We start from the raw sequence: 12,602 nt of genomic DNA, 5'->3' as shown, positions 1-12,602 counted from the left end.
GGAGCGCCACTGCACTCCCAAGCGGCGCACTCTCCAGTGCGCCACCCGGCCGGCCCAAGGGAGGTTATTTTAAAAATTGTTTAGAAATCATTTGAAATGACCCTGGTCTTTGTCACAAAGAACCTCCTAATTGTTGGAAAGTTTAGCAGTTAAGGTCTTGTAGCTACCATTAAAATGTTGGTTTCTTTCATGTTTAGGCATTTTTTCTTCCAATATTGGTTACCCAGGACAGCAATACTACTTTAATAGTTCAGGTAAGTATGTTGTTTTATTTAATAAATTTTAACTTATTTTTAAAATTATAGTGTTTGCCACTATAGAGCTACTTTAAGATAATACTGTTTTATGCTATAGTAGAATAGTTCGTGTGTTATGTAGTTGTGCCTCTAACATGCCTGGAAGCTAGATGAAGAGGTAAACCAGGGAGAATGTTTGGGTGGGTTGGTAGGGAAGGCCAGGGAAGGAGTTAACTCTGGTATGAAAATATTATGTGATTGGTGTGAGGTCTCTCATGGATGATAAGATTTATACTAGACCCAGGTCCCTTGATTCTCAGCCTAAGACTTTACTGCTGGCAGAGTGTTTGAAATTGTATCAGGTATGTGATTCTTCACAGTCCACCCCACATACATATTTAGGAAGATTCATGCTTACCCTAAGATGCTAAAATAGCCATTCCTCTAATAAATACCATGTGACTTAAAGAGGTAAATGTATTTTTCTAGATGTTTGTGTAACTAGGTAGAAAGGACTTAATGTTAAAAGCCTAAGACCTATTTTAGGATAAAGCCTTTGCATTCCAGCCTGGGGTGGCCATGGGATCCTATACCAGTGGTATACTATATCAGTACCAGCAGACAGGTGTTAAAGAAGCCATAGCCTGTGGAACCACTGAGTGTTTTAATGCAGCGTACAAAATGTTGAAATTCTGGGCCAAGCCCATGGCACACTCGGGAGAGTGCGGCGCTGGGAGCGCAGCAGCGCTCCCGCTGCGGGTTTGGATCCTATATAGGGATGGCCAGTGCGCTCACTGGTTGAGCGTGGTGCGGCTGGTCTCAAAAAGGACAAAAAAAAAAAATGTTAATTCTAAACTCCAATGTGATGGTTTTAGGTGGTGGGGCCTTCGGGAAGAAATTAGGTCATGAGGGTAGAGCCCTTATGAATGGGATTATGGCTTTTATAAAAGGAATCCCAGAGAGCTCTATAGCCCCCTTTCTGCCATGGGAGGATACAAGAAGTTGGCCATCTACAACCCAGAAGAGGGCCCTTGCCAGAACTGACCATGCTGACACCCTGATCTCAGACTTCTAGCCTCCAGAACTATGAGAAATAAATGTTTGTTGTTGAGACCACCAAGTCTACAGTTATTTGTTATAGAAGCCCAAATGGACTAAGACACTTTGATATTCATGTCAATTGAGAACGACTACAGCTGAAATCTGGGATCAGCAGCTTTTTCTATAATGAGCCAAATAGGTAATGTTTTCAGCTCTAAGGGCTATATTGGCCATATGGTCTCTGTTGCAACTAGTCAACCTGTCTTTGCAGCATGAAAGCAGCTATAGACAATTCATAAACAAATAGGTATAGCTGTGCTCCAGTGAAATCTTATTTACAAAAATAGGCAGTGGGTTGGACTTAGACTTTGAGTTGTAGTTTTCTGACTCCTGGCTTAAATAATATAGGAACAAAGAATTATTGTTAAGAATCATTTATATATTATTATTTAAAGCAAAATAATAATATTGCTTTTGCTTTATTTTCTCATAGATTGTTCTTAGCCACAGACTGGTTTACCCAGTAGTATTTTGTGAGTGGTCACATTGTGCAGAGTGCAAGACTAGCCATTGTGAGAGAGAAAAAAACGAGCTGCAGTCCCAATCTCAGTGAGCTTTTAAACTAGGAGTGGGAATGTAGGCACCACATATTTGAAAAGATGAAACAATAGAAACCAGTAGGACTAATCAGGGAGTGGAAAATAGGATACTGAACCATGGTGTGGGGTGGCACAGAATAATGGGAAGATTGCTAATAGTGCTAGATTTGTTGAGCTGTTACTGTGCCTCGGTCTAGTCAGTCTCCATCCCCCGGCTTTCCTCTGTGACTGTTCATCTCGGGGAGTCTGCTGTGCTCTGCTCCTGTTCCTCTTCCCTGTACCACAGTCTAGAAAGTGCCTCTAGGCTCATTTTCTTTATTTCCTTTCTCTCAATGCTGAAAATCCTGTACTATCTATTATACAGTGTCTGAAAATAGTTGTTTCATATATTTTCTCCAGTGTTCTATTTGATTTTGGTGGGACGGCTATCCCAGTCCTAGTTGCTCATTCATCACAGATGTAGAAGTCCAGTCCAGCAATATTAATGTAGTGGATTCAGTGCTTAGCCTGGGAGGGGCAAGTGGGGGTGCATTGTAGGAGGTTATCCAGAGGAAGTGGAGTGCTGGGTTTTGATGGGTGAATAGAAGTCAAGGAAAACAACGGGAGGAAAGGGCCTTCCAGGGAAAGGAAACAGTACTTGAAAAGGCCTATTTGGGATTATCCAGAACATCCTGGTGAGCCAATGAAGGATGTAATCAATAGAGTGATACTATTAGAGTTACATTCAAGCTGTGTTTTCTATGTCATTTTGTGAGTGGTCACATTGTGCAGAGTGCAAGACTAGCCATTGTGAGAGAGAAAAAAACGAGCTGCAGTCCCAGTCTCAGTGAGCTTTTAAACTAGGAGTGGGAATGTAGGCACCACATATTTGAAAAGATGAAACAATAGAAACCAGTAGGACTAATCAGGGAGTGGAAAATAGGATACTGAACCATGGTGTGGGGTGGCACAGAATAATGGGAAGATTGCTAATAGTGCTAGATTTGTTGAGCTGTTACTGTGCCTCGGTCTAGTCAGTCTCCATCCCCCGGCTTTCCTCTGTGACTGTTCATCTCGGGGAGTCTGCTGTGCTCTGTTCCTGTTCCTCTTCCCTGTACCACAGTCTAGAAAGTGCCTCCAGGCTCATTTTCTTTATTTCCTTTCTCTCAAGGCTGAAAATCCTGTACTATCTATTATACAGTGTCTGAAAATAGTTGTTTCATATATTTTCTCCAGTGTTCTATTTGATTTTGGTGGGAGGGCTAGTCCAGTCCTAGTTGCTCATTCATCACAGACGTAGAAGTCCAGTCCAGCAATATTAATGTAGTGGATTCAGTGCTTAGCCTGGGAGGGGCAAGTGGGGGTGCATTGTAGGAGGTTATCCAGAGGAAGTGGACTGCTGGGTTTTGATGGGTGAATAGAAGTCAAGGAAAACGACGGGAGGAAAGGGCCTTCCAGGGAAAGGAAACAGTACTTGAAAAGGCCTATTTGGGATTATCCAGAACATCCTGGTGAGCCGATGAAGGATGTAATCAATAGAGTGATACTATTAGAGTTACATTCAAGCTGTGTTTTCTATGTAGTTCTGAAGTCTTGGATTATGATTATCAATCCTGGCTGTGATGTGAATCACCTGAGGAGCTTCTGCAACATATCCATGCTTTGAATTTACCCCAGATCTGTGAAATCATAATGGGGTAGAGGCAGGGACTTGGACTTTAAAATTAAAAACAAAACAAACAAAAAAAAAAAACCTTACATGATTGGGGTTCCCTCAGCTTGGGGACCACAGAAGTGAATGCTATCACTGTCCCAAGAAGAGGCTTCACTTCTGAGCCTCTCCCTCTGCTGATGCTTAAAAATCCTAGAAACTTGGTCTTGGTGCAGAGGGATGGTTGTTGGACAATGCCAGCTCACCTGCTCCTACCTGTAGACTCACTTGAAGAGAGAAGGTGTCTTAAAAATCCTAGAAACTTGGTCTTGGTGCAGAGGGACGGTTGTTGGACAATGCCAGCTCACCTGCTCCTACCTGTAGACTCACTTGAAGAGAGAAGGTGTGATAAGTATTTATGGACAAAACTAATAAGTTTGGAAGAGCACGGGGTCCTTTTAGTTGTTGCTTATAGAGACCAGTTGACACTGACCTAAGTATAGGAGAAGTTTTACTGATTTACGTGGCCAGGAAGACCATCGTGATTCTTCGAGTATCTCCCACTGTGGTTTCTTTCTTCCCTCTGACTTTATTCTCTTCATGAGGCAGGGGATGCATCTAGCAGCTTGAAGTTATTGGAGGAAACAGAGCTTCTCTTCTGGTTCAGTTTTTTAAATTCCCCAAAGAAATAGTAATGTTCTTCCTGGCAAAGAGAGTAGTAAGAATATACTTGTGCATAGATACAGCTTAAGCTATCATAGATTACCTAGTCCTAACATCTGCCTGACAGCTGGGAAGTTGAGGCTTAGAAAAGTTAAGCAATTTGACTAAAGTCACACAGGTAGTTGTAGAACTACGACAAAAATGCAAGTCCCTAATTTCTAGCCCCTGCTTTTTCTATTTTACAAGTACAGAAGATGGGCACTCTGCCAATTTAACCTTACAAAATAGGGCAGTTGTACTCACTACCTTTTCCCTTTTTTTCTTTCTTTTTTCATTTTGTTTTCTTTCTTTCTTTTTCTTTCTCTCCTTTCTTTCCTTCTTTCCTTTTTTCTTTTCTTTTGTACTCTATTAAAAAAAAAAAAAAGAAGGGAAACCTGCTCCTTTCCTCCTTCATATGAAGAGTCATAGGCACAGCAGACACACAGACCCAAGAACTAAAGGCAAAAATAAAAGCCCCTTTTACCTTTCTTATCCTTTATAAGATTACCATATTTATATTCTTTCCTCTGAAGTGATTAGATTTCTTCAGAGGCAGAGCTACATAAGGCCAGGTGGTCATGGTAATGGTCATCTAGGGAACTTTTATGAGAGCATATGTATCTGTTACAAGTAATGATTTATTCTTATATGGCTGTCCTTAGCTGGAAAAGTCTTTATAGGTCAAAGAGTCTCATGAATGTTTAAAAAGCTGTTACCAATTTTTCTAATCTTGGTGGTGTTTCTTGATCTCCTTTGCCATGAAATCCTGGTATGTGTATAAGGAACAGATGGAGTCGTTAATAGAATAATGATAACCAGAATTTCTACTACAGAGCCAAAGTTTATAGCTAAAAAAGACATTGTAGGACATAATTTAAACTTATTTATCTTAAGTGTTTGATTATTACATTTGTCCAGGAATGTTTATTATGAAGATTTAAAAACATCTGATTGGCTGGCAGAACAGCTGTAGAAAATTTGTGGTCCTAGGAGACCTGTTCTCATTTTAATAGATATTGATGGGATTTTTGGTCTTGATGATTTATGATTGATGATATAGAACATTTAACTACACTAGTCTTTTTGACTTAAGGCACCAACTCTCTCTCCTCATGTTTTGTCTGACAAGTACCAAATTAGGTTTTATAATATTCAGATGTTTAGAGTTGTCAACTTTATTTCATTAAAGCACTGTTAGATTGTTCTTAAATAAGAAATAACAAGAAAAATGTTTTTCTATATCAAGAAATGTTGTCTCATCACTGCTGATGTACCTGGCAATTAAAACCCTACAGATATTTGTAGTATTTGTATAGATGAGTATTCAGAGACTTTGGGTTATTTTAGATATTGAAATAGCTGAGCACTTTTGGGGGGTAGATAGGTAGAAATGCTGCTGAGACCTTTCATAACAGAATGACTTTACACAAGGGTTTGAAAGTGATAATGAGCCATATGGGAAATTATCCAATATGCTTTTTGTGTTGCAGTAAAATAATTGGCACTCTTAGGGAATTGGACAGTCCCTGTATTCAGAGATTGTTGAAGCATCTCATGGTATTCAGTGACTTAGCCATAAATATTTCATTAGTGTTTTAGAATGGTTGCCCCTTTCTTTTGTTCTTTGTGGATATATTAATTGTGTTTTGACTATTTGCCCTTGTATTAAAGGTCTTTTTTGGTGAGGAATATAGAAAGCAAGAATTCTAACACTGATACAGTCTTCTTTACTCCCAGGATATGAAACTTGCTGGTGAATGTTCTCTGACACAGCAGTGGGTGCTGAATTTTTCTGATGCTTCTATTGGGTAGAGACCAATTTGAGAAGGAGTATCCATATTTAAAATTGTATCCAGATCTCATTTTGTTCCTAAACCATTGTGAGGATTTAGAAAATTTACCTCTTCCTCCTGTTTTAAATATCAATAATGTTAATATTTTGACATGGGAAACACATGAGAGAGAATATGGAAGTTGGGTTATTGGAGGTATTTAGTAAATCCTCAGTAATTTTTACTGCATTAGGAGCAAGGCTTTTCAGAATTAGCCCCCCAAATCCTGAACAATTTTATTTAATGTTTATTTAAATCATTCATTTTTGTTACTTTCAAGGACAGTCAGTAAAAAGAACCAAGCAAGAAGAGTAATGTAATAATCAGTAAGAATGGGCAAAGGATCTGAATAGTCATTTCTCCAAAGAAGATATATAAATGGCCAATAGGCACATCAAAAGATGTTCAACATCAGTAGTCATCAAAATCACAGTGAAATACCAATTTATACCCACTAGGAAGGCTATAATTAAAAAGACAGATAATAACAAATGTTAGTGAGGATGTGGAGAAATTGGAACCTCATACACTGCTTGTAGGAATGTAAAATGGTGCAACCACTTTGGAAGACATCCTGGCATTCTTCAAATGGTTAAATCAAATTATCATGTTAACCAGGACCATACTCCTTGGTATATACTCAAGAGTAATGAAAACATATGTCCACATAAAAACTTGAGTACAAATATTTATAGCAACATTATTCATAACAGAGAAAAGGTGGAAATAAACCACATGTCCATCAACTGATGTGAGGATAAACAAAATGTGGAATATCCATACAATGGAATATTATTGGACCATGAAAAGAAATGAAATACTGATACAGGTCACAACACTGATGAACCTTGAAAACATTACACTAAGTGAAATGAGCCAGACACAAAACACTATGTACTATATGACTCTATTTATATGAATTGTCCAGAATGGGCATATCTATAGAGACAGAAATTAGATTAGCATTTACTTAAAGCTAGGAGGGATGGGAGATTGAGAGCTATGAGCTAAAGGGTACGGATTTCTTTTTGGGGATTATGAAAATGTCTAAAATTGATTGTGGTGATGGTACAACTGTATGAATTTATTAAAAACCATTGAGTTGTACACTTTAAATTGGTGAATTGTGTGATATGCCAATTTATATCTCAGTAAAGCTGTTCTACATCATCAATAGACACAAGTATTTTAGGTGACGAATATTTATATAAGCACAATTATATAGATTTTCAGCTAAAACTAGATTAGTGTGTCATTGTCATTCTAGTGTTTATATGAAAATAAAGATTTCTAGAGTGCTGAAAATTTTTATGGGAAATAAACTTTTCCTTTTAATTTTGCATATTTGGAAAGTACTTTGTTCATAACCAGTACAAAAGTAAATTTTAAAATAGGTTCAGGACCAATTATGAAAAGTTCTGAATATGAAATCTCAGTTAACCAACTTCTGCCTGATAGTGTTTCTCTTTTTGGCTTGATTATGTCTTCTCTATACATAGTCTTATTAAAGCTATTGCTCAGGCATGTTCTATGTTGGATGATATGGAGCTGTATGACCAAGATCATAGTAAAGGTGAGGAATCTTCAACAACACCTAAAACATGTTAATTAAACATTTGAAATACATCTTCAAAGTGTATGATAATGACAGGAAAGCAGGGAAAACATTAAACAAGCTGTTACTTCTCTCTCATTACACCATAGTGAAATTGGTAATCTGTGGGGGGAAAAAAATCTCTTCCAAACAAATTCTGTAACAGTTGGCAACTAAAGAAAATGTAAGGCATAAACTCAAATTGGCTGAAAAAATTGATGGAAAATTTTGCAAAAACGAACTTTGCTCTGTTATTGACCTTTATTAATGGAGTCTCTATCTATGGTACTTAAAGCATTATTTAATGAACAGATTATCTACTTTCTTACCTTATCTAGCAACCAATTTTTCAAAAGTGCTATCAGTAGATATTACAATCTCTGACATAGAATTATAATTACAGAGAAGTTGGCTTGTCCATCTTAACGTCGTCATTACTGTCTGAAATATGATACCCAACACAGAAATTCTCTAGTATGGGTATTAAATAAACATTGGTCTACATCTCATCATATGGAGCCACAAGACCATAAGGCTTTATTGGTTGTTTCCATTTATTATCTTGAGTCAAGTCAGAACTTCACTGAAAATACTCCAAGTGTTGAATAGCTCTACTCTGAAAGAATCTGTTCTGGATATCAATAGCCCTTTATTGTCCTCTCCCCAGTACCTCTGACTACCTTCTAAATTAATATCTCTGTTCTTTATTAGCATGTAAAGACTCCTTCATGTTGGGTGGATACTGCAGATTACAGCAGTGACAACACAAACATTGCCCACCCTCCTGGAGGCATTCTTTGTCACCTTTTCTTATTTTGAGAATTACTGTTACACTAAAATTAATGACATGAATTCTTTGCTTGTCTTTGCTTATACAAAATAGGAAGTATGAAACAAAAGAACAGTCCATAGCTGTGTTTTGTAACCTCTTTATTGTGCCTATAGGCCACTCTGGGTATCAGGATCATTATCCATATGGCAGGCAAGGTTACTATGAAGAAGCACCCAGGAACTATGATATGTACACAGCAGGACTGAGTGAAGAGGAACAGCTGGAGAGAGCTCTAAGAGCCAGCCTCTGGGACCGAGGTAGGAGTCTTGCACCCTTCAGTTATTTAAAGCATACCTCATGTGGTGAGATGGTCTGAAAAAGGGCTGTTTGTAGCAAATTAAACTTTAAATAGTTTATAAAAAGGATATGTAGATGACAAACGTGTGCAGATTGTGATTACAAAGAGTGGGGTGTGATGCCATATTCCCAGCAACCTAAGCTGATGAGGTGCCAGACTGTGTACATATTTTTAAAGTGGCTCTTTTTATAGGTCTGCTGCACTCAGTGCTATGGCATTAAAGTCATAAAACTTAAAAAAAAAACTTAGATACATGAAAAAAGGGATTTACTTTGGAATTCATATCTACAAAGCAGGCTTTATGTCTCTATATATCAAAATGTAAACCATAAACTTCCCACAAATCTCTCTCAAAATCACATGGACTAAGAACCAATCTCTCTGGGGGAAGAGCCCAGGAATATGTATTTTTAACAGGCTTTCCAGAAGACTCTTTAGCAAACTGATATATGAGAACCACTGTATTTGTTCTGCCATCTTTGTTCTGGGTTTGGCTCAAGAGTTTGGGTATTACTGTTTTATTGTTAACAGTGACTAAAAATTGTCTATTCATTCAGTGTTTCATGTACTATGTTAGGTACAATAGGGAACAGAGAGAGAAAAAGATAGAACCTGCCCTCAAAAAGTTCACCATCTCTCATTGGGCATATGCCTGCTGGTTGTTAAAACATACAAGAAAACCATAAATACAAGTATCAGATACCCAAGAGAGGCTCAGGCCAAATGCTAGAGGCAGGGGCGGGGTGCACTTTTTTCTTAACTAGAGCTGTCAGGTTTTCACACAGGAGGTGATATTTGAGTTGAGCCTTCAAGAATGTGTAGTGTTTGCAGAGATGTAGAAGTGCATCAGCACAGACACAGTAGTAAGGGGTGTGCATGTTCAGCCAGCCCTCACTTTGTTTCTTAACTAGAGCTGTCAGGTTTTCACACAGGAGGTGATATTTGAGTTGAGCCTTCAAGAATGTGTAGTGTTTGCAGAGATGTGGAAGTGCATCAGCACAGACACAGTAGTAAGGGGTGTGCATGTTCAGCCAGCCCTCACTTTGTCGAGCAGAGCATTAAGAGAAGAAGGGGGAGAAGAGTGGGAAGCTAGGCTGGGGCCTGATCAGAGATCCTAGAATTAAATAGGCCAAGTGGAAAATGGATTCAGTATATGGTGTAAGTGCCAATAGAGTTCTGCATGGGATAGTGATGTGATCAGAGGTGTTTTATGATTCTGGCTGCAGTCATTCTGCAAACAAGGAGTGAGCACTTGTGGGGTACCAAGCCTAATGCTAGATGATGAGAATGCATAAATTATGAGAACACAGTGTCTGACTTTAAGTAATACAGTCTTAGCAGCAGCAGTGTGCATGGAGGTGGGGGATGACAACAAGTGGGGAGACAAGCTGGAAGACTGTATTACAATAGTCCAAACAAGAAATGAAAATCTAAATTATGAAAGTGCAGGGGAAGTGGAGAGTAAGAGATGTCAGTATTTCTCATGTGAAGAGTATTAGTAATCTGTTGCTGTGTAACAAATCACTCTAAAACTTGTGGCTTAACACACTAAACATTTATTCTTGCTTATGCATTCCTGGGTCAGCTGGGCCAGGCTTACTTGATCTTGGCTGGTGAGCTCAGGTGTCTACCATGGTCAGCTGGGGGCTGGCTGCTCTAGAATGGCCTCATTTACATGCCCGTCTGACTGTTGTCTCGTGGTGGTGAGTGGCCCACGCCTCAGTCCTCATCCAGCAAGCTATCCCAGACTCATTCACAAGAGCCAGGCTTACTTGATCTTGGCTGGTGAGCTCAGGTGTCTACCATGGTCAGCTGGGGGCTGGCTGATCTAGAATGGCCTCATTTACATGCCCGTCTGACTGTTGTCTCATGGTGGTGAGTGGCCCACGCCTCAGTCCTCATCCAGCAAGCTATCCCAGACTCATTCACAAGGCCACAGCATTACAGCTCCAGAGTGTGGAAATAAGCAAGGCTTATGGTGGCACAGTGTCAGTTCCACTGCATTAGGTTACTAGACCAGCTCAGGTTCATGGGATAGGAAATAGATTCCATCTTTTGTTAGTGGTACAGCAAAGTCACATTCCAAAGGTTGTGGATAGAGTGAGAGGTGGAGAATTGGGGCCATTTTCTTAAAATACTACATCACATGCAGTCAATGGACTGCCAGCATCACAATCACTAGAAGCACACCTTAGCTATGGAATCCCAAAATTGGGGAAGAGCCCAGAACCTACATTTTAACAAACTCTTATGGTTATTCCTATGCACACAGGGTTTATTCACTACTGGGCTAGACATGAAATATTATGGGACAAGTAGGGCAGGCAAAGCTTCTAAGCATGGACTTTGTACAGCTCATCTTCATCTCTTTCTAGACTGATTTCAAATAAAGTCTGAAGAACCAAGGAATACAGCATTATAGAAAAGATTCAGACCTATATTTTGGGGGAAAACATCCAATTATTACCTTCTGTTAAGAAAATGTATAGTCTAAAGTAGCAGGGCTTCACAAATGTTGAAAAGGTGATCAAAAGTCAGAAGTAAAATCAGGTAACGTGAGTCGGGGTATCTGAATGTGGGATGTAGAAAATGTCTCATGTTAAGTGTAGTCAGAGAAAGGAAATGCAAGAAGACAAGCCTGCTTTTGTGGTTACAGGTAAATAGTTAATTATTGATTTTTGAATACAGGCTTTCTAAACAAAAAAAATGAAAAATTTATAGAAGATAAGAGCAATAGATTTTCTAATAAAAAAACTGACAAAGAATTAATATTAAATGTAAAGAACCCATTTACATAAATATGTAAAGAAGCCATACAATGCAATAATTAACACTAATCCCTACTAGGAAAATGGAATAAAATTTGAAGATATAATTTTTTTAAAAAGACTTACAAATGAGCAGTATGCATCTGAAAATAATTTGCTATATATTATCAGAGAGTTGCTTAGTTTTTTTCATCTTAACACATTTAATGTTGGTAGTGATACAGGTATATTCTACATGCTGCTGATGAGAATTCAAATTGGTATGACCTTCCTGGAAAACACACTGGAAATGTATAGTCAAGAGGCTTACCTTCAGTGGTTCCTTGACTAGCAATTTAGTCTGAGGAAATAGTAGAGGTATGGTCAAAAAATTTGTTTACATGTTATTTAGATATAATGATGTAAATATAAGTAGATTGAAATTTGTATAACAGTGTGAGCAATGGTTAAATCAGTTATGGTTTAGTTGTAAAATGGGAATATTAGGCATGTATTAAAAATAATGTTTTTGAAAAATTTAGTGATGTGAAAATATGACTACAACATTATTATTGAATGAAAAAAGGTTAGGCGCAAAATAGTATGTACTGTATGATCAAAATTTTATAAAATAACCCAACTCAAGCCAAATATTTTCCCACAGAAAAAAGAATAAAAAATAATAAAGAGCTTAGACAGTGTCTCCTTGGTATCTAATACTTAATAAGAAAGAGTGTTTTAAGGAAAATAAAATTGAAATTAATATAAATAAAAAGCTACTTCATTTGCTATTGTCTGTTACTGTATAATGCACTCAAGAAGTATCTTTAGATCAGCTTTCTTGAAACTAGTTCCATATGCTGTTTAAAACATTCATTGAAAATAAAATCCTGTGATCAAACAGGTTTGGAAAACATTTTTTAATAAATTGGTTTCTTAAATGCAGAGATAATTAGAATCGTCAGTAAACCAGTATCATGTTGGATCTTCAAGGAAGCATAGTTTGCCATATTTCCCAAATTTATTTGCGTAGAACGTGTGTGTGTGTGTGTGTGTGTGTGTGTGTGTGTGTGTGTGTGTGTGTGTGTGTG

The 12,602-nt window shown here is 38.0% G+C and overlaps 1 protein-coding gene across 2 annotated transcripts in view; it reads left to right on the top strand.

Moving 5' to 3' along the window:
- RHBDD1 (rhomboid domain containing 1) overlaps positions 1-12,602 on the top strand; it is a 127,010-nt gene that overhangs the window by 55,451 nt on the left and 58,957 nt on the right. Inside the window, exons 4-5 of one of the 2 annotated variants that reach the window (XM_008567334.1) lie at positions 198-254; positions 8,580-8,723. In XM_008567334.1, coding sequence (XP_008565556.1) covers positions 198-254; positions 8,580-8,723 — 201 coding nt within the window. The remainder of the gene's footprint in view (positions 1-197; positions 255-8,579; positions 8,724-12,602) is intronic. The other variant, XM_008567335.1, reaches the window with a different exon arrangement.

This window comes from Galeopterus variegatus, unplaced genomic scaffold (genome assembly GCF_000696425.1).
Source record: "Galeopterus variegatus unplaced genomic scaffold, G_variegatus-3.0.2 Scaffold310, whole genome shotgun sequence".
NCBI lineage: Eukaryota > Metazoa > Chordata > Mammalia > Dermoptera > Cynocephalidae > Galeopterus > Galeopterus variegatus.
Note: the sequence above shows the minus strand (reverse complement) of the source record. Positions and strands in the feature narration are given on the sequence as shown.